This window comes from Solanum verrucosum, unplaced genomic scaffold (assembly GCF_900185275.1).
Source record: "Solanum verrucosum unplaced genomic scaffold, falcon-dt-bn FXZP01000138.1, whole genome shotgun sequence".
In the NCBI taxonomy this organism is placed as follows: domain Eukaryota; kingdom Viridiplantae; phylum Streptophyta; class Magnoliopsida; order Solanales; family Solanaceae; genus Solanum; species Solanum verrucosum.
The window spans coordinates 124,104-151,990 of NW_026020134.1; the positions used below are offsets into that span (position 1 = coordinate 124,104).

At 32.1% G+C, this 27,887-nt stretch overlaps 4 protein-coding genes across 7 annotated transcripts in view; 2 read left to right on the forward strand and 2 right to left on the reverse strand.

Annotated features, from left to right (window-relative positions):
• LOC125827363 (tubulin beta-2 chain) overlaps positions 1-27,887 on the forward strand; it is a 461,890-nt gene that overhangs the window by 51,376 nt on the left and 382,627 nt on the right. The gene's annotated exons all lie outside the window — the stretch shown is intronic.
• On the reverse strand, positions 1,891-8,673 carry LOC125827402 (PHD finger protein ALFIN-LIKE 2-like). Of its 2 annotated transcripts, XM_049506717.1 has the most exons (5): positions 8,465-8,673; positions 8,357-8,389; positions 7,438-7,660; positions 2,542-2,662; positions 1,891-2,337 (listed from the first exon to the last, which is right to left on the reverse strand). In XM_049506717.1, exons 1-5 carry the CDS (start codon positions 8,556-8,558, stop codon positions 2,086-2,088), a joined length of 723 nt encoding a protein of 240 aa, XP_049362674.1. In that variant the 5' UTR covers positions 8,559-8,673; the 3' UTR covers positions 1,891-2,085. The 2 variants fall into 2 exon arrangements, with proteins under 2 accessions (XP_049362674.1, XP_049362675.1); XM_049506718.1 differs by lacking the exon at positions 8,357-8,389 and having other exon boundaries at positions 8,465-8,570.
• Positions 12,435-13,651, forward strand: LOC125827406 (rhodanese-like domain-containing protein 10). Its single transcript, XM_049506722.1, has 3 exons — positions 12,435-12,713; positions 12,838-13,120; positions 13,310-13,651. The coding sequence occupies exons 1-3, from the start codon at positions 12,536-12,538 to the stop codon at positions 13,509-13,511; spliced, it is 663 nt and encodes a 220-aa protein (XP_049362679.1). The 5' UTR covers positions 12,435-12,535; the 3' UTR covers positions 13,512-13,651.
• On the reverse strand, positions 14,212-18,121 carry LOC125827354 (phosphoinositide phospholipase C 2-like). Its single transcript, XM_049506661.1, has 9 exons — positions 17,625-18,121; positions 17,044-17,240; positions 16,542-16,677; positions 16,206-16,451; positions 15,871-16,103; positions 15,469-15,586; positions 14,945-15,097; positions 14,774-14,860; positions 14,212-14,690 (listed from the first exon to the last, which is right to left on the reverse strand). Exons 1-9 carry the CDS (start codon positions 17,946-17,948, stop codon positions 14,394-14,396), a joined length of 1,791 nt encoding a protein of 596 aa, XP_049362618.1. The 5' UTR covers positions 17,949-18,121; the 3' UTR covers positions 14,212-14,393.

Genomic DNA, 27,887 nt, shown 5'->3' on the forward strand with positions numbered 1-27,887 from the left:
TTTTTTTTTATCAATTTAACTTTTTCTATATTATTAAAGGCTGGAAATTATTTTTTATTTTTTAAAATTAAAATTATGGGCCCATGTGCCACGTGTCGTAATTCTATTTGTGATTTTTATCAAGATAATGTGTATGAATTACACGCACAATATTTTTAAAGCTAATTGTCATTTTATGTTCAATAAATAAAAATTCGTTAATATTAAAGTGTCTAATAGGTAAGAGTCTCAGTTGAGATGTCTAAATGAATTATGCAGACAACTTTAAGGGGACTTAAGCCGTCCGCCCTAATTTTATACCCATCATCTTTTTTGTGAAATATCGATCATACACAAATCGGTGTTTCTCTTGTATATATTTTCATGCACAAAGTTATATTGTATTTACATAGACAATACCAATCTAACTTACATAAGCATAATAAGAAACAAATGGAAGAAGCAAAATATAATGCATAGTAGATAAAACTCAATACCTCACCAAAAAAAGAACATGATATGATACTAGCTAGGTCTCTATCTTAAGAAGAGAATTGAGTGAGGTGTTGTTAAACCTCAGATGACAGTATCACGGATCGGAGGTGCACCAGCAAATCCACTTCACTCTTACTGTCCACCACAATCCTCAGTCGGTGTTAATCATTTCGGAACAGCTTTTAAATCTTAAACACCTATCATCTAATGTGACGCAAGATGATGGGTATAAAATTTGGGCTAATGGATTTTCACATTACTTCGATTGGATTTTACTAAATGACTCAAATATAATATTAAATAGAAAGTAATTTAATTATAATAAAATAATATACACATGGAGCCATGTAGGCGCCACGTGGACTAATAAACAAATATGTACCCAAAATTGGATGGTAAATGCAAATATTCAAAAAAATATGATGAAGGGTAAATATGACCCTTTTCTAAGAGTACAAGGGCAAATATGACCCTTTTCCGTTTTGGATATATACATGTACATGCATATTAAAATATGTGTTTTTGACTTTAACAATGCCATTTGCTATAGTGTTGTACTTCGATTTGTATTCCATGGAAACTCGCATGAGATGAAATGCTGAGTTTCAAATCCCAATTATTTTAAATCTAATTTGTTGGGTCGATTCAATAAAATTGAGGACCTAAACTTTAAAAGTCAAGCTTCAAAAAAGAGGTCTAAATTATTATTATTTTTTTAAAAAAAAATTGTAATAACCGTTTTGTTTTAACAATTTCTTTTCGAGGAAAGATTGTGAAATTTTTAGCTTATGATTTATGAAGTAAGAATATTGACAATGCAAATTTTCAATTAAAAATAATATATATATTGTAACATAAAGTTATAATGATAAAATTTAGCTCAAGAATTTGATAAGTTGATATAATGATATTGAAATAGTGTTGTTTTATTTCAATACAATGATTGGTTAATGCAATGTTTGAAATCTAGAAAAAGACACTAATTTTATTTTTTAGATCTTTTTAATCATAAGTAAACAACAATAAGGTTTGCCCATTTGGGAGACACATTATCTTGGGAGGTTTCAGAACACTTACCCGTTTGGGAGACACATTATCTTGGGAGGCTTCAGAACACTTGCCCGTTTGGTAGACACATTATCTTGAGAGGCTTCAGAACATTTACCCGTTTGAGAGACACATTATCTTGAAAGGCTTCAGAACGTTTGCCCGTCTGGGAGACTCATTATCTTAGGACAAGTGATCCTGCAATTCTATCCTCCTTGCACAAAACAGCAGTGTAATGTCCCATCCCAATCACCAGGCTGGCTACAAGTTAGATCCCAAAAGCATTTAGCTGACACACCATTTCAAAAATCCCAAAGCATCAATTAGTTTATTCAAATACAAAACCATACAGTATAGGAACCTTTACAATAACTTAAAAAGTTTTTCTATAGATGGGGCTAATAACATCCAAACATGGATTAACAGAAGAAAGTAAAATTACATTTCCTTCCCAAGAGTCATGTAAGGAAACATCACAGTAGAAATATCAATCACAAATGTAAGATTGCTATACTATTCTGTTAATGGGTCAGAGCAACAGCACTTATGGCCCTCATGAAATAGCTATTGTACTCTGCTACGCTTCAAGCTGCACGACGGGCATTTATATTGCTTTATACTCTCAGCTTTAGCAGGTGTTATCTTAACACACTTCCCATGGAACCACCTCTCACAGATGTCGCAGCCGATCCAAAATTCATCAGCACTATAATTCCCACCACAGCTGCCACATAGTGTCTCACCATGTTCTTCTTCCTCCGGGTAACTTTCATCTGCAAGCTTTGGTGTGCTTTTGGCCTGACTATCACTAGATTTCTACAGAATGTAGGAGCAGAGTTTTAGTGGCCGGGGAGGAAAAAAACACAAATGGTAAATCAGGACATACTGAAAGAGAAACTATAAGGAACTATATTAAGAGTTTAATGGTCTTAGTCTCGAGCATTAATAATCTGAAGATTTTACAGTAAGCATATTAATACAAAGGCAACACTAATTCAGGAACAACAGAGAGAGAAATACCTTCGTACTACCACGAGATTTGCTTCCACTATCAGCAGTGGGCTTCTCTTTTACATGCTTTCTTTCTGCCACAATTTCAAAAGCCGTTGGAAGTTCATTGATCATGCTGAAGAGACGCTTCCTACACAAGAAGCGAAAATTGCAAACCAGAATAATTCCTTTTTAGTTCTCAAGGATTGATAAAGCACATTCCTCTTGTCGAATAGCAGAAACTAGGTGATAAACTTTGTAATAGATACTAATCCAAACACTCATTGAGTAAACATAAAAACTAAGACAACTGAATTTTTTGCCTGACAGTAGCCAACCTACAAAAATAAAGCAGAAGAGACAAGTTGTCTGAATTGGCTGCAGGAAAAGTTGCATAAGAAAGGCCACATGTAAAAAAGTTGCTCCCTCTATTCCAGATTTAGTCTATTCCTAAAACAACAACCTCTTTCTAAATTTGGAAACAATTCAACTCAAACTTCCCATTGTTATCCTTAGTGATAATCTATTATAGACTCACAAATGTAATGGCATGTGTAAGACCGTCAGACTCTGTACATCGTGTTACCACTTAGCAGAGCCGGTAATCCCTTATATGTGCTTTCAAATGATCAATTATGGCCACACAAATGATATGACATGTTTAAGACCACAAGTTTAGGCAGAATATGCTTATACTATTAAGCTAAACACATAGAATGTATCCAGAATATTCGAACATATAACTAAAACAATTTTCTTGACTTTTACATGCCCTTTAAACTTAAAGTAGCTAAGCAACTTGAGTTTTGCAAAACGAAACTGAGATATATACCAAGTTGAATACGCCAGAAAAAAATATATTCTTAAATCATATCATATTCAAAATAACATCACTGCAATAATATCAAAAAATTTGGTAGTCAGACAATAACATAGTATTGCCAGAATAGTGAACAATTACTGTAAATAGAAGTGGTGCTGGAATTCTTCACATGGATTTATTGCTGGTAATTTGCATATACAGAACAAAGACCAGAAATTCAAGGTTTAGAAGAGGATCTCGTTACCCAAGCTTTAAGTCCATTGAGTAAAAGAAAGGAATAGTGGACGACCTTAATGTTCAGAGAAAAGACATAAAACCCATTAAACCAGACTATAATATCACTAAGAAGAAAGAAACGAAGAAGTAATTCCAGAAATGTTTTGCTTGAGAAAGATGGAACAAAACAGGAAAAGTAGTTGGAAGAGTCAGTCATGCGGGGATCAGGAGATGATTACCAGAAAAAGAAAAGAAATGTAAAATAGAGTTAAGGAAATTTTTTGGCTGGGTAGGTCTCTACTTTTTTTCAAATATATAACAATGCTGTCCCTTCTATACTTGCACCCAATTCATTGACCACTAGACCACACCGTTTTCTTCGCTTAGAAAAGTGTTCATTCTCACAGGAGATTTCCAAAACTCAACTAACTCTTGGAGATGGTGCATTTCCAATTGGGCTTGAACCCTTGGATGCAGCTACTTGGGTCTCTAGTAAGAGCGTAGATCCTCTTAATATATGATGTGAAAAATAGGGGATAAAAAGAGAGAACTTGTCTTGAATTGGTGATAGACAATATACAGGAGGGCTCCATTTTAGGCTACTAGAACTAAGGTACTACATGAAATAAGGAAAGTTACCTAATTATTGAGATTCCTAATTATGACAGAATTAAGATGAATATTTTATGCTATTTATCGAAGCACAAAGATCGAATGTAGAAAATTCTAACATCACTATATTTATCTAAATCCAAAATTAATGTAATGCGGCAGCTAATAGAAGCCTATGGAGCTATAGACTAGAAGTGGAGAAGAACTAGACAAGACAAAGAAGGACAAATTTGCCCATTTTAAGCTGCATTATGAGAAACATCTCCCATTTCATGGTTTCTCCATCTACAGGAACAATATACAATTTCAAATAACATGGCCAACATTTCAGAAATCATCCCTTTTCATGGTCTCCACAGAAGCCCATAGTCGAGTAGGCAGCAGGGGCGGACCCACGTGTCGTCCAGGAGGTTCACCCGAACCCCATCAATAAAAAATTACACTGTGAATTTTCTGGATTTATGTATATATATATATTTTGAACCCCCTCAATGACAAGGTGAAAGAGATAGCCCAGCGGCAGCTTCCTCTAAAATTAAGCCTGACGTCGAGGGTTCGAATCCCTGGGTTAGCGTTTTATTTTTTACTTTTTAGTTTCAGTTTTTTTTTTTTTTTTAGTTCCAGTTCAGGTTTTCACGTTTTTTTTTTAGTTGTTTTTCTTATATAAAACATGCTAAAATGTGGTGTTAAACCCAAAAGAATGCAAGGGTCCGCCACTAAAACTATATATTACTACTTCCTTGAAATTTTGTTTTGTTGGCTTATTTACACGTTAATACTTTTATTTTCTGAACCCCCTGAACGAAAATCCTGGGTCCGCCACTGGTAGGCAGTAGCCATAGAGAAATCAAATACAATAAGAAGCAGTAGCACACATAACATGTCCACAAAAGAAAATAATCTCTGCAAAGAGTCAATGTATGAGCAAAAGAACTTGCAACAATCTCCAGTGACTCTAAAGCACAGCTAAAATTACTGAACAATCAGATGGTAATCACAAAAGATAAAACATACAGCAAAATGTTAAGGGGTAAAGGTTTGTTCTTAACAGACAGTGGGAGTATTGGATAATTGGATATATTTCTTCTTCTTTTTTTAAAGTAAGGAAATGTAAATTTTGCTACAGGAGTACAAAAGGAGGTAGTGAAAGCATACAAACTACAGTAAGCTGTATCTATTACAATCTTAAAACTTCTATAAAATCTGTGTACTGAACTAAGCCTCAATATTTCCCCTACACCAAAAGTATAGATTTTGAAGACATCAATATTTTACAATAGCTAAATGATTCTTCTGATTCTCAAAACGTCTCGTACTCAGTTCCAACCAAATGGTCCAAAAGTTGCAAAAAAAATTGGCTTTCAACTTTGCTTCAGATTATTCCTGAGTTTTTATTCTACCAACAAAACAATAGGTCTTTCACCACTCATATTCAGGAATAGATCCCATAACTGTTTTGTGTGACTGCAATGCAGAAACAGATTTTCTGCAGATTACTGAGAAATTTCACGGAAGAAGCATCTATTGCACAGAGGAATTCCCCTATCTGGCATCTGCAACATATCTTGAGTTAAACATACATTTCTAGCTGCAATCCAACAAAAACAAGCTACTTCAGAGGGTGCTTGTGATTTCCATTACATCTTTTATGGTCAAATTAAATCCCAGTAACATATTTGCTTTAGCAACAGACTATAACAACTATCTGTCCAAATTTGAGAATTCAACCTACTAGCACCAACGATCAAAGGCTCCACCTAACGTAGAAGCTGATCAATTTCGAGAACTTTCAATCATTAAAGTTTTTCCTAAAACTGAATCTCAATTATTCCTATGTATGCCACTCTTCATACACTTGCTACTGTACACTGCTTATTCCTTCTTATACTATACAATGTAAGAAATTCTGTTCATCAGTTTATCACCTCCAGACAAAATATGTTCAGAATTTGATTCAAACTCCAATTTCTAACCTTCATAAAAGAATTTCAGAAATTTACGCCATAATCAACTTATGTGCTCTGACTATCCAGTTTTTGAAGGCATGGACACTGCTCAGGGTGTCCAAGATACTTCTCTACCATATACCATCGATAAGCTGCTTCCTTATTTCCTCTCCATTTCCACAAGCATTTGAATAACAAACTCTTGTTATGAAGTTTTAGATTTCTAACTCCCAAGCCATCACTTTTCTCGTCCTTGAAAACTTTCTGCCAATTTACAAAATGGAACTTTTTCCATTCAAAATCTCCTTCCCAACGAAACTGACTTCTCATGGTCTTTTCAACACAGCTAGAAATGGGAAAACAGTGACATCAAATCAAATATGTAGGAATTCTATCCAATACACTATTAATTAAAGTGAGCCTCCCAAGAAAGGATAGGCACTGTTTTTCCAGGGGCTAGCTTCTAAAACTCGTTGCCAAATCCTTTGATCATCAACTTCATACCTAGTAGAAGCCCTAAATAAACAATGGGGAATTTCTAACTTTAACTCGGGCAATTCATTTTATGTTGCTGTCCACATCAACACTGAAAATGTTGCTATCCAGTCCTGCACACTCATGTTACTTATTGGTGCATAAAGCAAATGCCATAGATTCCTTGCATCAAGTTTTGCTTAGAGTTCTCTGATTTAGGATATCTGAAGATAGCTACATATATCTAAGGAGAGCCTATATAACTTTTACTAGGGCTGGGCAGTGAACAATTTGAGGTAAGTGTGAGATTTAGAGAACCCTAAGGCTTAAGATACATACTACTCACCACTGTTGGAACAAAATAAGCTCAAATAGAACGAAATATATAAAGGATTCAAATTGTTGGACCAACTCGTTTGGGATTCAGGCATAGTTGATTATGATGAATTCTCCAAAAACACGCAAAACCAAAAACAAATCTTAGAGCAGAATTTTGGGACACACACCCTGCTAAAGTCAGTTCCTTAACCACTAAAACATTCATTTTTAGCCAGTTAGCAACTTTATTTACATATTGATAAAACAACTATCAAATTTCTTAGCATGAGACAACAAAAGAATAGCAGGAAACATTGGGGAGTCACAGAGAGATAACCCATACAGAAAAAGTAGCCTATTTCCTCTTTTAAGAATCAAGAAAAATATTACTGTAGTTTGTATTACAGTAAAGAGAGAGATCAGGTAGATTGCAGCTAGACAAAGAGAAACAGTGGAGAGTGAGCCTGCATTTCCTAAAATCATTTTGCACTTCTGTGTATACCAATTTATCCTAATTCCAACCAACAACAAGAGTACCTTTCATTTTGGTTAAGACGAGTTCCAAAAAAGAATGCCACAGAAAGCAACCAACAATCACTGTGCACAGCAACCAATGAAAGCCAATCTCTCCGATTCATCCCATCCCTCGCAAAATTTATCCCTAGTGCTGGCTCTGGTAGCTCAGGTGGGACTTCTTCAGCAGGAAGGTTGACTTCCCAGGTCTCATTTGGATGTCCATATAGGCACAAATTTTCTTTCTCTACACCCACGTAATAAAACATGAATCACACAACCATCAATCAGAAAAGTCAGGACCATACAAATTCAGGACACAAAAGTTTTTTTTCCTAAAATTACAAAAACTAAATAAGCCACAGGCCCTTTTAAAAATCCAATTTTTGTTACATTTTGTGTAGTAGGCACAAAGCATGAATTCAAGTCCTAGTTATAAACCAAGTCCGGTATTTAATGATAAAGATCAACAAAGTAAGCCCATTATTTTCTGAGTTTTGAAGTTGGAAACACTAAATTTCTCAACTATCAAAATACTAATGTTAGCATTTCTAATATTTTCCAAGCAAACCAATTTCTTGTCATTTTCATTTCAACAGCAGTTCATCCACAGTCAGTTTAACTTTAAACCAAATCTCAATAACAAATCCAATCTGAAAATTTAGTTCAAACGAAACGAAACACAGAGACATAAACTGAAAAATGCTACCAATTAAAGCTATCTGAGGAAAAAATCAATCAAATATCCCTCGATTCCAAATTAATTGGAGCTGATTATACGAATCTCCTGTTTCATTCCACTTTATCCAACTCCATTTCATTCCAATACTAACTAAAACAAATCCAAATCCACTCCATAAACTAAAAAAAAAAAAAAACTCATGCAATTCAAAACTCAACAAGCAAATCAACCAATCTAAAACATAAACTAACTTCAAATTACCTGGATCGCATAGATTATAGAATTCATCCACATCTGAAACAAATCAAAATCAATTTTTAGACAAATTCCAAAAAATTAAAAAAAAAAAAAAAAAAGTAAACGAAGTACCATGTGTTAAAGCTCGAACTATTCCAGAACGACGAGAGCTATAATCTTTGAAGATCTCTTCTACAGTTTTCGGATTTGAAGAAACAGATGACATTCTTTTCAAAAAATACAAAAAAATAATTATGCTGAGATCTTCAGCAAAGGTAAAAAGAAGATCAGAGAAAAACCGATCTTTAAATACAGATTTATATTAATGAGAGAGAAAAGATTAAATTGAATTTGGACAGAGTTGAGTTATTTTTGGTAAATGTTTTATGTGAAAAATAGTTTTTTGACCACCTAATTATATTTTGTTGGACTTGTAAAATAATAATAATAAAAAAAAAAATCTATTTAAACTTGAGTAGTTTTTTGAAATTGATCTATAATATATTCAGCCGAATATTTTGTTAGATTTGTAAGAAGATTGACCAAAAATCTTTTTTTTTTTAGCAGAAAAGATATAATTAAATATTTTATTAAAAAAAACTTGCATAATTTTGGAATTTATTTTTTCCACCAGATTATAATAGGCTTTGCATAACTATAGTTCCTTTTATTTTAAATAAAATATGTTATGTTTCATTCTAAATTTTATCATTTGTTGGAAGTTGGAATTTTAACGTTTTGCTAGATCCAAAATTCTGAAGTCTGAACTAAAAGAGAAGCAAATATAAATGAGAGAAAAAAAAAAACAGAAACAATAGTCTCATAGAAATTAGAATGCCTCTTTTTTTATTATATGCCTATTTAGTTTTAAAAAAATTATAGCTTTAAAATATCTTTGTTTAATATTATATTCATATTAGATCACCCTTATTTGACAAAAAAAAAATCCACAGAAGTGTACAATTTTATTTAAAAATTCACTTATAATATTAAAGGTAGTTTTGAAATATTGTAAAATCTTTTCATATTACTTAATAGTGATGTGGCGGTATCAGTTAAACTACATCACATAAATTAAAGATCCACTTCAAATATATAGATTTCACTTCAAAAAATTGATGATTCAATGAACAAATTTCCAGTCAAACTTAAACTATATATTTGACTCTCGTAAAACGAAGATTGTCACATAAATTGGAACAGAAGGAGTAACTTTTTATTTAGACCATCTCCAACTCACTTCTATTTTATTCTCCATTCTCTATATTTGGAGAGTAAAATAGAGAATGGGCACTCCAACCCACCTCCAAATCACTCTCTATTCTTCAAATTTAGAGAGTTGAATAATAGTTCTCCAAATTTGGAGAACTACTATTCACACTCTCTATTTCACTTTTTTAATATTTTATTATTATGTCCATTACTTTCCAATTAACATATTATTTTACATATAGTTTCATTAATTAAATAGCTAATATTCATAATTCTTTTTAAATGTAATATAATATTTTAAAAAATATATTATTTAATATATACTACTTTACTTTCAAATTAATATATTTTTTATAATTTTCATCAATAATAAAATTTTCATTATAAAGAATACACAAAATTAAAATGGTAAGATGAAAAATTTAATTTAAATACAAGATAACAATACAATACATAACATAATAATTTAAATACAAGATAAAATACAACACATGACATAATAATTAATTCACGATGAAACAAGAATCATGTCGAAAAGATGTTGAACGTGCATTAGGAATTTTGCAATTATTGCAAGACCGCCACGTTTTTGGAGAAAGGAAGTGCTACATGATATAATGACTATTATACTGCACAACGTGATAATTGAGGATGAATGTGGTCTTAATGCACCAATTCAAGTTGTCGTAGAGGCTCCAACTCCAACGACAAAAATGGTGGTAGATGAAAATCTCCGGTTTGAACAAATTTTAGCTAGACATAATAAAATTAAGGACAAAAATGCTCATTTTAAACTCCGTAATGCATTAATAGAGCATTTATGGGAGCAACGTAATAATTTCAAAAATTGAGTGTTTATGTAATCGTATTTCACTTTTATTTGAATTTGTTCATTAGTTTATATATTATATAATATTTTCGTGCAATTTCTGGTATTTAAAAATTTAGAATAAAATTTAATTTTATATTAAATAAAAATTTTGTATCACATGAGAATTACATAGAGTAATTATTGGGAAAAAGAAATAAATGATTTATATTATGAAATAAGAAAATAAGAATGAAATAGAAATAATAATATAATATTGAGGAGAGAGAAAAAGATTCTTTTTTAGAGAGTAAAATAGATAATCGGGTTGGAGTTGGTTGTCTGAAAAAATAGAGAACTCTATATTTGGAGAGTAATATAGAGTGTAGCGTTGGAGATGCCCTAAGCGTCCTACATGACAAATTTAAGACTATAAAATTCAAAATACTGTTTTTTTTTTCATAAATTATGTGTCTAATCACATTAAAACAAACAAAATTGAAACCGATGGAATAATAAATGCTTAAAATTCACTGAACTTACAAGAAATTAACCTTGAAAAGTTAGGCTTAGTTTGTGTTAATTTCTTTGACTTAGATATGCTTCAAAATTCTTATGGTATTTTATTGTTACTTTTATTGCAATATAAGTTATTGTTTTGTTTACTTTCTAACCCAATTTAGTTGATTATATTCTAAAGTTATCCTCAATAGCAAGAATTTTCCATGAGGTGGTCTTCCATCTCAAGGTTTATATGAAGAAGAAAAACACCAATGTGGATTTCACTAAGTAATGGAACCAATTATGTATGAATTTTAAAGATTATAGACCTTGTATTATGATTTATGAGCAACCCTATTATTATTAGGAAAAAATGAGAATGTATCTCAAAATAAAAGAGCCACCGTTGACAAAAAATATGTCCAGATTCATTATCTAAATATTAGTGTGAAAGAAATGTTTATATATAATTATAACCATATTGAAGAACCATTATTTTAGAAATATATACAATAATCTAGCTTATTTCTATCAATTGGTTTAAGATTAAGGGGGTTTATTGTCTCATTAAAAATATGAAGGGTGTCTTATTTTTCAAATCCAAAATGGTAAGGGGGTAAAGTGAATTTTGTGATGATGAATTTGATTGAATGATTTATTAGAGAAAAAACTTTAACTTGAGTGATATTATTAATAAAAGAAACAAAGTTGTAATTTCTGATAGTGTTAGTTATGATAGGGTGCTTAATTTGTAGGTTTGACATATATAGTTGCACTAATCAAGCCAAACCCCCAACACCATAGGTGCATGTAAACTGTGGTAATGACTTAAATAAAAGATAAATAATCTAAAAGTTGTCCAAATTAGATTTTTGATAGATTATCTGTCCAAATTGAATGATACATAGTTCGAATTAAAGTTACATAAATTTTATTGACCGTTATTTTGGATTTGCACTAAAAAATTTACACTTTGGAGTTTGGGATAAAACGTTTTTTTTAATCAAAAGATAATTTATTTTTAACAATCGAACTTGAAACCTTTTAATTATTAACTGCATAATACATAAAAATATCATTTAATTTTGTGTGTGCACAAATAAATATTTAAACTTGAATAAAGTTGAACAAGTAAACATATGTGCCATATGCGGCATACTACACTCAGGATGCCATGTAGAATACTGCACAGGACGCGAATTTTCGCAAATAATGTTAACTGAATGCATGTATCTACTTGTTCAGTTCTATATAAGTTTAAATATTTACTTGTGCACATCCAAAAATTAAATAACATAAATATCTACCGAGACCAAGTTAAATGTCACATTCCTCCCCTTTCATAGTTAGCGATGGCAATGGGGTGGTGTGGGGCGGGTTGAGCTTAACCAGCGAAATTTTTAATCCGCCCCACATTAATTTTAAAAAAACTCACTTCAATCCGCCATGCATCCCACCCACCTCACACAACCTTAAACTCTCCCCACCCCATTACCATCCCTATTCATAGTCATTATTGTCTTATAGATTATCTCTCAGTTTTTTTTTTTTTATTTAGAGGGACAAAATATATAAAAGAAAAAAAATCAAACATGATAAGGTAAAGTCCAAACTAAACAAATTCTTCCAGGATAAGGTGTAGATTCAGGACTGCAAAAGCAAACAAGCAAGAAATAAGAAAAATGACATTAATTCAACTACAATCCTCCATTTTAAAACACAACAAACACCTCCAATTCCCATCATTTTCCAGTATCCCTCATCAACGCTCAACAATTCTCAGAATCAGTGCAGTTTCCCCCAATGCACAGCAGCTAATACAGTCCGGTAAAGTTCGTCCTGTATTACCCAAAGAAGCAGGTACACTATTACACATCATCCAATTCAGTTACTTTTCCTCGAACTGTATATTTATATTTAAAAAATTATCAAATAAATATATGTAGAATACAGAAAGTTGAGATCCTGGCTTCGCCTCTCGCAGGTATAGCGATGGAAGGGGAAGGATATATTTTGCTTGACATTAGGCCAGAATGGGAGAGAGAGAAGGCGTGTGTTTCGGGTTCATTACATGTGCCCCTCTTTTTGAAGGATATGGATAATAGCCCCATTACTCTGTTGAAAAAGTGGGTGCATTTTGGTTATATTGGGCTGTGGACTGGACAGAATTTCACTATGATCAATGATGAATTTGTTAAGCAAGTTGAACAGAAAATTCCTGATAAGGATAATGCTAAGGTCCTTGTGGCTTGTGGTGAAGGACTAAGGTTAGTAATGTAATTCATCAAGTTGTTGTTTTTCGTAGAAATAACGCTCACTGATCACTTTTTTATCTTATTTTCCGAGTTTTTCATCAGTGAAACTTGGAACTCCGTGCTTATTTTCAATATAATGTTAGTATATCTCCATTGTTTCAACTATAGAACGTTACATGTTCTGCCAATGTGTATTTGTAGATCTTTGATGGCTATTTCAAAGTTACATGAAGGAGAATACAAGAATTTGGCATGGTTAGCGGGTGGATTTAACCGCGCTTCTGATAGCGATTTTCCAGCAGTAGAAGGGACTGAAAAGTTACAATATGCCACTATAGGAGGTGTGTCATATTACTTCCTTCAATTGCTTATACTACTACAGGCTGTGGGGAAGGAAAGTTGATAGAATTGTCCATGATGGTGTTGTTATCTTTAGATCATATTGTAAATTGATTCACCAGTTGAAGGTTTAGGCTAAGTGAATTGAAGTGTTTCCTCCTTTTGTTTAATAACAAGATTGTTTGGTGCTCCCAGTCCATTTATACATTTCCTGAAGTCAACTACTCTCTCCGTTTCAATTTGTTTGTCTGGTTTTGACTTGCACATAATTTAAGAAGGTAAAGAAGATTTTCGTATTATGTGGTTTTAAATTAAAGATATGTAGAATGTATCAACACGACCTTAATTTTGTGGTCTTAAACATATCATGTGAAAAGTTGAAATTAAAGAGTTATCAAAAAGGAAACAAACATTCTTTTTTAAACGGACTAAAACGGAAAGCAAGACACATGAAGTGAAACAGAGGGAGCAGCATTAAGTAATGCTTGCTCAAGAAAAGCAAAAAGTTGTGTAATTTCAAGTTCATACCTAGAGTGGTTTTTTATCCTATGATGCTTGAACTCTCCAAAAGTATCGCCTGGTGAGTTTCAGATCCTCCAAAAGAAGTGCATTTCTAGAGGACCTGACACGTATGTGACAACATATTATAAGAGTCCGAGCATCATAGCTTTTATCTTCTATCCCGGGGAGATCATCAGTGATTCTCCACATATCTCGTGGGACTCAAAGCCCCAGCCAATCTTTGGAAATGGAGGCGTCTAACGCCAACTAAACAAACCTCACTCGTTCATAACAAGAATAGTTCTGATTTCGGACAAAGCAGTTGAAACTGTGCCACTTTAAGAACAACTTTAGGATATAGTCTGTCTTGATAAGTAATTTAAATTCCAGTACATATTCCGAGTTTACGATGGAAGGTGCAGTTTTCTAGTCTATACATGTAACATTATATTACAAATTCAAAGCGCATAAGTAGCTTAACAGAAGGATATTTCTCTCCTTTTTCATTGTAAATAGGCACAGCTCGAATTCCTGTTCTGAGTTCTGAAACAGGAATGCAAGTTTGTCCACCAAAATCATCGATCTCTGACATATCATATTCATGAACTTCTACGCGAAGCAATGCTAGCTCTGGAACTGTCAATGGGAACTCAAATTCATCATTCCATATCGGTATCCAGTTGTCCTCTATTGCCTTGGTTTTCTTAACTCTTGAATCTGCTGCGACTCCAGCAATACCAATCTGCATTACACGGAAACAGAATTTTGAAAAATGAAACAAATCCATCTTAAACTTAAAATCATATGTATATATATTAGGACAACCTTGACGTAGAAGTCTGGTGGAGAATATGCATCAAAATGTGTACGTTTGAAGTCCAAATGCCAGCCTTTTCCCATGTATACTTTCACCTGAAAATAAAACATTGCAAAATTTTATTACATATTTTATAAGTGCGGAGAATTCACGTATCTCATATAATTTGATCTATTCACCTTCAGTGTAGTTTTCACTGATAAAAGCCTTTTAGGATCATGGACCTCATTATTTGCATCAGTCTTCAAGAGAAGCTCTGGTTTCTTGACATAGCCACAGCCACCATTTGCTTTGAACATCCCTTGCATTAACCACAAAGGCCTTCCATGTCCCTGATGCAAGACGACAATTGCATTATACATTAGAAATGATAGCGTCACTCAACTGGCAACTAAATACTCCAACTCATCTCCATTGTGTCTCGCGGATACCTGACGCTAATGTGACACATAAATTTTGAAGGTGTGTAGATGATCATTGTGTAAGTTAGAGTGTTCAACTGACACAATAGAGATGAGTTGAGGTGTTTAGATGTGCATACACAAAGTTGGAGTGTTTACTAGCCAGCTAAGGCCAAATTTGAATGTTTGTTTAGGTATTATGCCTTTTTTAAACGGAATGTACAGGCACAAAAATTCAAACTAGCAGCACTAAAATATGAATTCTCAATTGAGAACAAAAGAGCAAAGAAATTTATTGGAACCTGCATGTTGAATGCAACCATCTGAGCTCCATGCATCCATCCTATTAGTGGATTGTAATTGGAAGAGTCGACTCGCATACCTTTTGGATATACTCTCAGCAAATTTCTCTGAGTAAACCTTTACGGAGAAATTCGATAGTACAAGATGTTGAAAGACAAATAAGTCAGCTCCGAGAAAGGAAAACAATGTATCATTTCTTGAAACAAACAACAACAATGCACAGTTAGGCTTCAGCCATTTCTGGTCCAATCAAACTTTCAAAAGTAAAACAGAATCAGGACACCAAAATCCTGAAATATTGATTATACTTTACCTTTAGTTTGATTTTGCCTTTTTATACAAAAGCATAGCATATTATAACGTTGACAAAAGAACAGATCGCATTGTGATTTTGAGTTTACCTGATTAAATCTTTCCCATGATTGAGGGCAACATTGATGAGCTTTTCTTCATTTAAACTTATACGTTTCACCTTAATAGGATCCACGGTTAGCCATTCACTTATTGGACCTTTTGATTTTCCTGCTTGGATAGCAATCAAGTGTTTATACTCAGGAGCTATATTCTGCTGTATATTGGGGTTCTCATGATGAGAATCAGCTTCATCGTCTTGACATTCTCCATTGTCTTTATTCTGCAAAGTCGTCTAATTTTAGTCTAAAACAGGCAAGTCTACCAAGGGCTCAATTTTCTTTACTTACGATTTTTATACAAAAATATCTCTTATGATGATCACCTCAGAATAAGCTTTCATTTTTTGTGAAAGATCAGAAATTTCTGCTCCCCATGCTTTCTCCTCTGATGATTTCTTCCCCTTCTGAGAACCATTATCTTTCTCACTTGGTTTCTTACTTTCAAGATATTCTTTTGGCGGTTTAGTTGAGATGATAATCCGCCCCTTCAAAGATTCTGGAGATGGGAATTCTGACAAGCATTCTGCCCCACAGGTGAACAGTATATCTCCAAATACTTGAGTGACCATCTAGAGATGAACTTAATCACGGTTAGTCACACAACAAAACATCGAATCATGAGACATGTTTCCAATGCTCGATAGTAGGAATATGCTTACCTCAGCTGCTTTAGCCTGAAGATCAGGGGTGAGGTGGTCTTCTAGAGTTATAATTACAGGATATTCAGATGCCACAAATGCATGTTCCTTGATTGATTTCAAACATTGGATAAGTTCCACCGGAGGTGTTAGTGTCCTGCATTTTCAAAATGTGACGATAAAAGATGGAATCGGAAAGAGAAAAAATGCGTTAAGGCTATTCCTTAGGTACTGTTCAACTGCAACCTGCTGAATTATGTGATCATCTCATCTAAACGTTTAAGCAAACAAAAAGAGCACACTTGTATATACTTAATTATATCTTCAACATGTCTCTTCACGTGCAGATCTAAGCACGTGGAGATTATTTCCGACAATGGAATTTGTGCGACCATCTCCTCTAACAACCCTTCTTCTTTTAACATATTATTAAACAATGAACGCTCTTTAAGCATATGAGAAAACAATGTACACTCTAGATCTAAGTTTGCAATATGAGAGAGGAAAGTATAGCATTATATACCCTCCATGAAGGATATCCACATTATCTTTCGATGAATTTGGCCACATGTCTAATTCAATCACTCGTACGCCTTGTTGGAGTGCCTTGATTATAGGCACGTCGCTGCAATCACTATTGAGTTGATTCCCAGTGAGATAGGTATTGTGACTGGTGTAAATGAAATAGTGAGACAATGGAGCAGTCATGTCATGGTGAACCTGAAATGCAACAAAAAAAACTAGAATTATTGATGAACATCATAGTAAGACAAAATTGCAAGAATAATAGAAAGATCACAATCTCTTCCCAATAACCAATTGCTAGATTTGCTACTCTTTTTTGTGCTGCTCTGAAACAGTTTCTACTAGGTAGGAAACAGCAAGTCCAACTTTCATATCTATATGAAAGTCGATGAGCTAAAGTCAAATTTTAATAAGAGGCCTAGTACTATTAGTACTCAACAAATCGAAGTCTTTTTTTTTGGCTTTGATGCCAAAGAGAACAACAGCTAATATAAAATGACTTTGAAATTTCTGCAACGCAAATATATCCTGAGAAACAATAAGTTAAAAGATTACTATTATAATGTTATAAAGTAGTACCTTTTTGTCTGTGGAGATAGAAACATTGAGATCACTGAAGAGATATCGAAAAAATCCATCAAGATTGAGACCTTTTCTATGAAAAACAATATTAAGATGTTCATGAACAAGTTTGAGTGCAGATTCCATCACAGTTTCAGCTTCTTCTTTTGTAACATTTTCTTCACCTTGCACATCTATCAAGAATTTGCATAAATGTTCTGCTGTCATGATGCCATTTTCTGAAAATCTTTCAAACAAGTCTTTGATCTCATCAGGTGCTTCAGCTTCTTTCAACTTGAATTTCCTTTGGAAACAACAGATTCTGTATGTTTGTTTAGACATTTCTGTTGAATTTTGGTTACAAAGTGAAAGGCAAAGAGAAGTGGAAGACAAATGGAGAGGCCCCTCCTTTATCAAGTAGAGATTGCTAGCTTTTTGACTCTTTTAAGTAAAGATTTTTTTTTTTTGTGTGTGTGTGGAATTCTCAAGAAGAGTGTGTAATTAGGTGGTGTTTATTTGAGTTAGTGAAGCTTATAATAAGTGTGTACATGATCAACACAATTTTAAGCTCACCACAAAAGTGGGGTACTTTCTTTTTTCCATGATTTGATTGCCCTTTCGTGACTTCATCAAGGTAATTTTCATAGGCTATCCGCATTGGACTACATATCGCACATTGCAGGGCTTAATTCTAAAGGTGATGCTTCAAATATACTTTTTTTCGTTTCTAATTGCTTGAACTCGAAATCTCTAATTAAGGATAGAGTGATCATAACTAGCTTACCACAACCCATTCAGGTGACACTATAATAAAAACAACTTTTAACGGCCGTAAATATGCACATTAACAAAGAGTACTAAAGTTTCTAACCGTATTAATTAATTATTATTGGATCCAATGTCGTTATAGACTTTAGAGAAATTTACAAAGAGTGTTAATTACTGTTAAAAGATACAGTTTAGCGATAATTAGGTGATTGACGTTAATTAAGTATCTCTAAAGATTATGTGAAGTGTGATTTCATCCAAGTTAATCCTTCTATCCTTACTAATCTAAAAGGAAAAGAGGAATTGTTCAAATTCACTGGCTTATCCTGCATATGATTCATTGATCTTGTATACTTTTGAAAATTTTGGATGCAAGTGTTACACTTTTACTAATAGCGCATTTGGTCAAGCTTTCATATTGTCAAAAGTACTAGGAGTAATATTTTAGAAATAAAGGTGTTTGATCAAATTTTTAATAAAAAAATAAATCTATTTGAATAGTAACAAAAAGTATTTTCGGAATTTGTTAAAGAAAGAGTAGTTTATCCAAGAAGAAGTATTTTTCTTAAAGCAAGATTACCTATATATATATAAAAAAAAAACATCTTCACCGCATCCGCATTAATTTGTATTAGCTTCTTCTCTCGTAATATGACATTTAAAACACTTCGCAAACTACTAACATAAATACTTCTTAAATATTAAACTAAAACATAAATTGTTATTCTTTCAGATAACATTTTTAAAAAATATATATATAATAAGAAGCACTTTTCAAAATAAACTGATTTTAACCTATTGGCCAAACAAAATCTAACGTTCATATAGAATAATCAAACAATATACGACTTATTCCATCTATTTAGGAATATTATGTCTTCTTCCAAACTAATATTTTGAAAAATATTATAAATTTCACTATATTTGAAGGGCAAAAGAGTGATGCCCCTAAAAGAAGAAATAATAAGACTCTTAGTATATACAATATATCTATTCAATATACTCGTACGAGATTATAAGTTGATAATAACTACACAAAAGAACTTTGGTTCAAGTGGAAATGTGTGACAAAATTCATGTGAAATGGTCCTATACTAGCACCATTCGATGTTTTTATTTGCACAATAGTCCAAACCCTTTTCCATTTAGTAACAAGTTTAATTTCTTGCCTTGATTGGGAATTGATAAGACTATTAAAATCTATGGAGCAACCACTCATATAAGTTCATTCACTTTATATACATGTGGTATTTAATTACATTTATTTGGTGCCCATTTAAGATTGATTGACCTTGCATGTTATGGCTCATGATGAATAAATTGAAACCACATATATAAGTTATTATAAGTTAATAAGTCCTTTGATGGTTAGTTAGAGTTATGTGGGATTTGGTTATTTTATTTTTTATTTAGTATAATAATATATAAATGATTTTCATAATTTAAACATATTTTAGTTATGTGAGATTGTAAAATAATAATCAAACATCGTAATTAATATGCTAAATTTTATTTTTAAAAATAACTAAAAAGGTATCAAACATAAATACATTACTCCTTCGATTTTTATTATGCATGTCGTAATAAGTAAAAAGAGATATCTAATGGTAATAAAAAAAATATACTGTCATAAACATATTTAGTAGTAATTGAGTTAATGTCATTTTATCCAGAATGTTGATTATAAATAATCATATTATATTATTATCGTTAAATATAATATAACAATAATTATATTATAATTGCAGCATAAATCTTTTATTTGTTGTAGTGCAAAGTTTGAATAAGTACGTAGCCTAAGAAATGAAAAAAATGAAAGAGTTCTGAAAATTATAATTTAACGAAAATCATAGTAATATTTATTTGTAATTTTATTGAAACTTGTAATTTAAAATAAAATAAAAAAAGCAAAATGTTTGTATGATTATAAAAAATTATCTTAGAGGTATTATCTCAATTTTAATAAAAATCAATGGATAGAAAATGACGTGTCGATCAGACATGTGGGCTTTCATAATGCTAAGCACAGTCATAATCTTTCTCCATCTTCCTATCTATTCACCAAATAAGATATAAAAAAAAATAAAAGTTACATTTTTATAAAATTTAGAAAGCTGTCAATTTTTTTGAAATAGGTGAAAAATATAATATTTTTTCTACTTCATGTTAAGTGAATTATTTATTATTAAGATATGACACACTTAACATGTAACATCTCGCACCTAGAAACGACTAGAAAGAGTTTAAAATCTGAAAATAATGATTTTTGGAAAGAATAAGAAAATCTGGAAATTGTCCAAGTTAAGAAAGTGAGTTTTGGTCATTTTCAAACGGCCATAACTCCTAGCTCTGGATGAGTTAGTAGCAGTTATTGATATGGTTGGAAAGCCCTTGGAGATATCTTTCCAACGCCGCTGAGTTTGCAAAATTCCGACATCGTATGAGTGAGATATGCCTTACGAAAATTGGGCTGTTGGATCGAGGAAAGTTTCAATCCGGATTTAGGGAAGGGCAAAGTAGTCTTTTCTCTAATTAATTTCCTAATTCGTTTTCAGGGATTTATAGGGGTAAAAACAGAACTTAATTCAGTTTTGATAAGTTAGAATACGCTTAGGGCTTGGAGAAGAGAGAAAGAAAGAAAGAACGGGAGAAGAAGGCAAGAATTAGCCAAGATCATTCAAGATTGCGAGTGTAATTTGTCGGGGGTGATTCCTATTAAGGTATGTGAGATCTTCTGTGTTGGGTTAGTTCACCCATACACCAACTTGTTTCAATCCTTTGGTTTGGAGTTGTTTACATGTTGAAAAGTGAGGTTCTTGAAGAACAAATTGTAGAATTCTTGTTGGTTGAATTGTTGATGCTTGGGGGGGGGGGGGGGGGGGTGAATTGATTCATGTTTCCGGGTTGTTTTGCGAGTTAGATTGGTTGTATATTGAGCGTACAATTGATCCTAAGGGTTTGGGGAAAGTATCATGGAAATTTGGAGGGTTTAGAGATGAAAAACGGAGGAGAAAAGTCGAGAACACCTGGGTACAGGGGTTGGGGAGTCTCGCCTCTCAGCGCGTCCCAAAATGTTCTTTGAGGTTTGGCCTCTGGCGCGTTGCCCCATCCAGAGCGCCCCACCTAGCTCTCTAAGGTTTGAGGCCTGGCGCCCTACGCTTCTCAGAGCGCCAGGGACGCCCTACGCTTCTCAGAGCGCCAGGGACGCCCTACGCTTCTCAGAGCGCCAGGGACGCCCGTTCTCCCCATTCGTTCCCCACTTTATCGTACGTATTCCTAAGTGATGTACCTATGTTTTCTAGTCGATTCTAACATTCTAAAATACATCTAAACATCATGAAGTCATCCATAAACATGAGATCATGAACCTTGCATCCATAATCCAATTCAAGGAAAGTTAAGATCAAAGTCAAGAGAACTAAGAGTCAAGTCAAGATGAGTTCTTAGAGTTTTCCAAAAGTCTTTTCCAAATGTTTTAACTTTGTTTTAAGACTTAAAGTTCAAGTTGAGTAAAGAGTAAAGTTTGAAGTTCATTTCTTCAAAAGTATATGGGGACTAAGTATTCTCAAAGAGATTTAAAATGTTTTCACATTTAAATAAGAACGGAACTGAGATTTCCAAAGAGCCTTCGGGCTAGTTTTCAGAAAAGAGTAATAGCTTTCTAAATGAAGCAAGCAGGGGAACTGAGATTTCCAAGATAGCCTTTGAGTTAAGTTTTTGAGCACTAATCTCAAATCACAGAAGAAGTATGTTTTAAAAACATAAGAGCTAGCATATTTTGGGAGTAGTATTGAGCACCGAATTGAGGGAGCGTTCAAAGAACCCACAACCCTCATAGAACCATGTAGCCACCATGGGTAGAAAAGGATCATACTTTTTTTAGATGAATCCTTTTCAAGATAGACTAGTGGATCTATTAGGCAGTTCAGGTTCTGTACCTATGGCCGGGTTATAGAATGCTCTGGCAGCATGAGGTTGATCGATGTATCATCACTATAGCTCTTATGTGATGGTTGTCGGTTAGAGAAACTCCCACAACAGTTATTGTATTTCTATATACATCAGTTCATTTGTATTTCTACATACATCTCAGATTTATTGTATCTTTGCATACACACAGAGTTTATATTATGTTTTAAACATCTTTTCTTTATATTGCACTTGCTTTAAATTGCTTTATATTGAAATGAGTCAGTCAGGTTGAGTCGAGTTGAGCCAGGTAAGATATTCAGTTTCTTTTAGATTCCTTCTAGCCTATGTGTGGTTTAGCATTCTAACTCGCATACTCGTACATTCAATATACTGATGCCAGTTGGCCTGCATCTTATTATGATGCAGACGTAGGTAACCATGATCAGCATCCAGCACCTCGTTGATCCAGTTGAGCAGCTCAAAATCGGTGAGCCTCGTTGCATTCCGGAGGACTCTTTTATTCGCTTTCAGTCTTTCATTTATTAGGATGTTGTGGGGTTTGTCCCAACATCCATCTCAGTATTTTAGAGGCTTCATAGACAGTCAGAGAGTTATTAGTTCAGATGTCTTTCTTTATCTTTCGGATGTTGTTTAAGACTTAAGTGCCACTTTGGCCAACTTATTATTCCTTTAAGTTATTATTTGAGACTGTTTCATTGAGTTAAGTCTTCCACTGAGTTAAGTAAGTCAGGCCAAGGATTCGTTTGGGGCCAAAAATGGTCTCCGAGTGCCAGTCCCGCCTAGAGTGTAGGCTCGGGGCGTGACATAACATTAAAAAATTGTTACTTTCTATTATTGCCATATTAATTATTTCCAAACTATTTTCTTTAAAAAAAAAAAAAAAGTTAATTAAAAAAACCCAATTAAATGAAGTGAATATATATATAAATTCAACAATTCACTTCAACTTTAAATAATTCACTTAATTATATTATGAAAAAAACTCAATAATTCATTTAACATAGACCAGAAAGAGGTGCAAATAATTATAAAGAAGAAACATATATTAAAAAGAATATATCGAGCTATATATTTGAAATGGAGGTACGTACTCTTAACCCATGTGATGTAAAATAAATATAAATAGTTACTACTCCTACTATATTAATGGTGGCCCAAATTAATCCCATAAAATGCCTGACAATTTCAGTACCTACCTTTAATTGCCCCTTAATTCTTCTTTCTTTGTTTCAATTTATATGATACTTTTCAAATTTCTTTATTCAGAAATCTTTTATATATCTTTTAAATTGTTAATTATTATGACTTATAATATTTTTTATGTAGTTTCTAAATATGTAAATTTCGTTAAAAAAATTAAAGATTTCACGCACAACTTTCTGGTCAAACTTGAACCGTTTGATTCTTAAAAAATGAAAAATGTCACATAAATTGAGCTAAAAAGAGTATTGAGTTTTTATATAATTCGAAATTCAAAAAGAATAATTGGATTGTTTTTTTTTTTATATCTATCCTTCATTTAATAAGATTTTCAATTACTTAACATTTTTTAAAGAGAATAGTTTGAGAACAATCAAAAGAAAAATAGTAAAAAATAATATTTTTAATTTATATCCTTAAATATTTTTAATATGTCATAATCCAATGACTTACTTAATATGAATTAGAAAGAGTATATTGTTTCGCTTTCCGTTTATAAAAATAAAAACTCTTGCTTGGTAGAATATTTTTAATATGTCATATTCCAATGACTCACTAAATATGAATTAGAAAGAGTATATTGTTTCGCTTTCCGTTTATAAAAATAAAAAGTCTTGCTTGGTAGGGCTCAGGGGACATAAATATATTTTTTGATAGTTGATACTTGACTAGGCAAGAGACCAATGCCACTATTTTTTTCGTAATCAATCATTCATTACAATTTACACCTCTTTGATTTATTAGATTTTACGCAAATAATCGATGAAATTCATTATTTATTTATTTTCTAATCAGTATTATATAAATCATATATTATGACTATTTATGTTGAATTAAAATGTGATGAACGTGTAAACATATACAGCCAAAGAATGAAGGAATATGCTTTCTATATTTCCTTACTCTTTAAGCGTATGACATGACTTCATCATTTCGGACCCACATCCTCCTTTTATCAATATAATAAAATAAATATAAAAATTAATATACTTTTTGTCTAATGTGATCATTTATTGGGTGTGTTTGGTACGAATTTTCTTTATATCTAATTAATTAAAATATTTTAAAAATAATTTTTCCTTTCGAATCAAACACACAAATAATCTTAGTCCAATTTTATATTATATACATCCATGTTAGCATTTATGTAAGAAGCAAGTTTTATACTGAAAATTTGGCAGAACCAAAACGACATAAGTGTTTGGTAGAATTTAAGAATATATATATATATATATATATATATTTTATGTAAAATGTTTTTTTCTTGTAAAGCAGATGGTTTCTTACTTGTTTTTTAGTGTTTGAGGTATATATATGTCATCTAGCAAAATATTATGAAGATAATATGAAATAGAAAGTGGTAGTTCCGGGGTTGCGTGGGGTGGGATGGTCAACGGGAGGGTTGGGGGGATTGGGTGGGTGGGTGGGTGGGTGGGAGGGATAATAAATTTGTAATGTCACTTATATATACAACGTATTTTCCTTACTTCTATTAGAAAAGTCATTTTCCTGAGGAACTTATTTTCCTCCGTACCAAACACAATAGTAACTTTTAATTAGTGTTATCTTAATTAATTATAAGTAGGGTTGATGACGATATAAATGAATATATTAGTGGCAAGCTAACTATGTCTTTGAAATCAATTAGTGTGTTTTATTGTCTCAAAAGAATTAAAAATTAAACAAGTTTTGAGTCTTCAAAAAGATGACAAAATGTTGTCATTATGAGTAAAACTTAGTGATTATGTTTGCTCATTTACTCTATTGGCTTGTAGACCTCTTAAGTAGGGAGGTTAATTAGATTAATTTGTTTAATTATTCTTTTCATTGTGATTCAGCATGCATGCATCCTCGTAATTATTATTGTTGGATATATTTATGATTATTAAATTAAGGAAGAAGATTATATTATAGGGCACCTATATGTTTCATCAATCACCTTGATTTAATTTCTACAGTGGTAAGTGGTGCACGCTAGGTTGGGACAAACTTAATTGTTAATGTTTAAGTCAATTGCTTTACAATTAATCAGAGGTTTTGAATTTGAGCTTTGAATGTGGAGAAAATTTTGATGGCAACGTTATCCCCAAATGGGTGATCCAATGCACGATCCTAATTTAGTCGGGGCTTCTATGTAGGCTCCAAACACTAGGCGGGAAACAGGAAAAAAAAAGTAAATTGTTAATTAGTTTAATGAGATTAATTAAGTATTTTTAATTAATTAGCTGGTTGACTTCAAAAGGCAGGGAATGAAGTATGCACGGGTTCAAATGAACTTAATATTTTACACAAATCTACTTTTTATCTTTATTTGTCCAATAAATTAAACAACTTTATTTATTCTGTTTAAAAAAAATTAAGAGATAAATATAAGAATAATATGTTAAGTGATATATATTTTGAAGGCTAAAGAATAAGGATTTAAAATAAATATAAATATGTGCTCTCAAAAGAAAATGACTTTGGCTAATTATAAATGAGGGAAACCAATATTCTTCTTTTCAATGATTAATTGATTTTTTTTTCAGCAAAATATTTTACAAAAATTAAATCGAGAAAAATTGACGGGGACAGCTGTCGCTTTCAAAGTTTCAGTTGGGACTTCACTTTCCAAAATGAAGGTTTTGTCTCGTACTGATATTAAGGTTTTCAATGATTAATTACTAATAATATTAGTTTACAAATTATTTATTTTAAGTTTTATTATTAAATAACTGTAAAATTATAATTTAAAATAAATTATACATATTTGTGTTATAACAAATTATCTCTATAAAATAAATACGTGATAAATATTGGTACTATTACTCTGATAAATTTTTAAAGTAGAAGAAAGTTTGTGTGGGGCCACTTTGTAGCATTTTCAACAATTGCTGCTTAGAAAAGAATTGTGGGCAAAAAGTTAAGCCTCTTTTAAGTCATTAGATAAATAGTTGTATCTTTTAGGCATAATAGATAAATAAAGATGTTATTTAGGTTAGCTTCGACTTGTATTTATATTTTTTAATTTTGACATAAATAGATATTTAAATTTGAATAAGTAAATATATGCATTTTATGTGATATTCTACGTGGTTAATTTGCATCCTATGTAGCATTTATGTGTATTATATCGTGTAGTATATGTATATTTATTTATTCAATTTATACAAGCTTAAGTTTGTATTTATTTGTGAAAGTTGAAGGACATAGATGCCAACTAACGTTAAATGAAATGACATGTTTATATATTAAGTCTATCTTTTCTTCATAATGAACAAGAGGTTGCAATACATAAGAAAAATATTAAATATCTAAAATATCCTTGTAGCTAACCGCTAGCTCCAAGGATAAAATGGTAATATCCTTGTAGCTGCCAGCTAGCTCCAAGGATAAAATGGTAATATCCTTGTAGCTGCCAGCTAGCTCCAAGGATAAAATGGTAACTGTTATAAGGATTTTAGTTGTTTTGTGATTATCAAAAGATCGAGAAGTATAATTACCAACAACTTAGATGTACATGTGAATACCACAAACACAAAATAAAAGACCAAATTGCCCTTTGTTGGATTGGGGCATATATTCTACCATATTAGAAGTATAGGTTTAGGTAAAGGTACCAGAATGTTAGTTTTTTGTCAATAAAATTAAGGTTGAGGGTTGTTTTGTCATTTTATGTATAAACTACACTATATTAATGGTTAGCTAAATGTAAGTGGCTTATATTTAAGAGCCATCGCATTGGCTGTGGAAATGTGTTATTACTACTTTGCCATCACATGGTTGTTGAAATGAATTATTACTACTACTTTGTCACCTCGTGGCTTTGGGAAAATTCTCTACTTTGAATATGAATATTAATAAATATTTTCTTTCATTTTTAATGAAATAATATACAATCACATAAATATCTAATAATATTATTTAGATCATAAATTAAAAAAAAAAAAATTCCTGAAACATCATGACAAATCCAACACCACCTAAAATGAGACGAAGGAAGTTCTATATAGAAGCCGACTATTGTCGGTTGACATGTATGTTTCTAACCTAGGGTATTTTTAAAATTTTTGTATTCTCTCTGTTTTAATTTATTTGTCTTATTTTTCTTTTTCATATGTTATACATTTAAAAATTACGTAAAAGGTACTATAAATCACAATAATAATAATTTTAAATATTTAAAAATTGGTTGACTCGCCAAATTTTATCTATGTCACATAAATTGAAATAAAAAATAATAATAAATATTGGACATGTGCTAGCACGGGCTCCTATATATATAAACATTGTTCACGCTTCAAATATAGCACTTCTAGGCCTGATCATGGGGTAATTTGAGTTTGTTACACATTTAATTATGGACGAAAAATTAGTTTTCTTATATAATCTTGAACAATC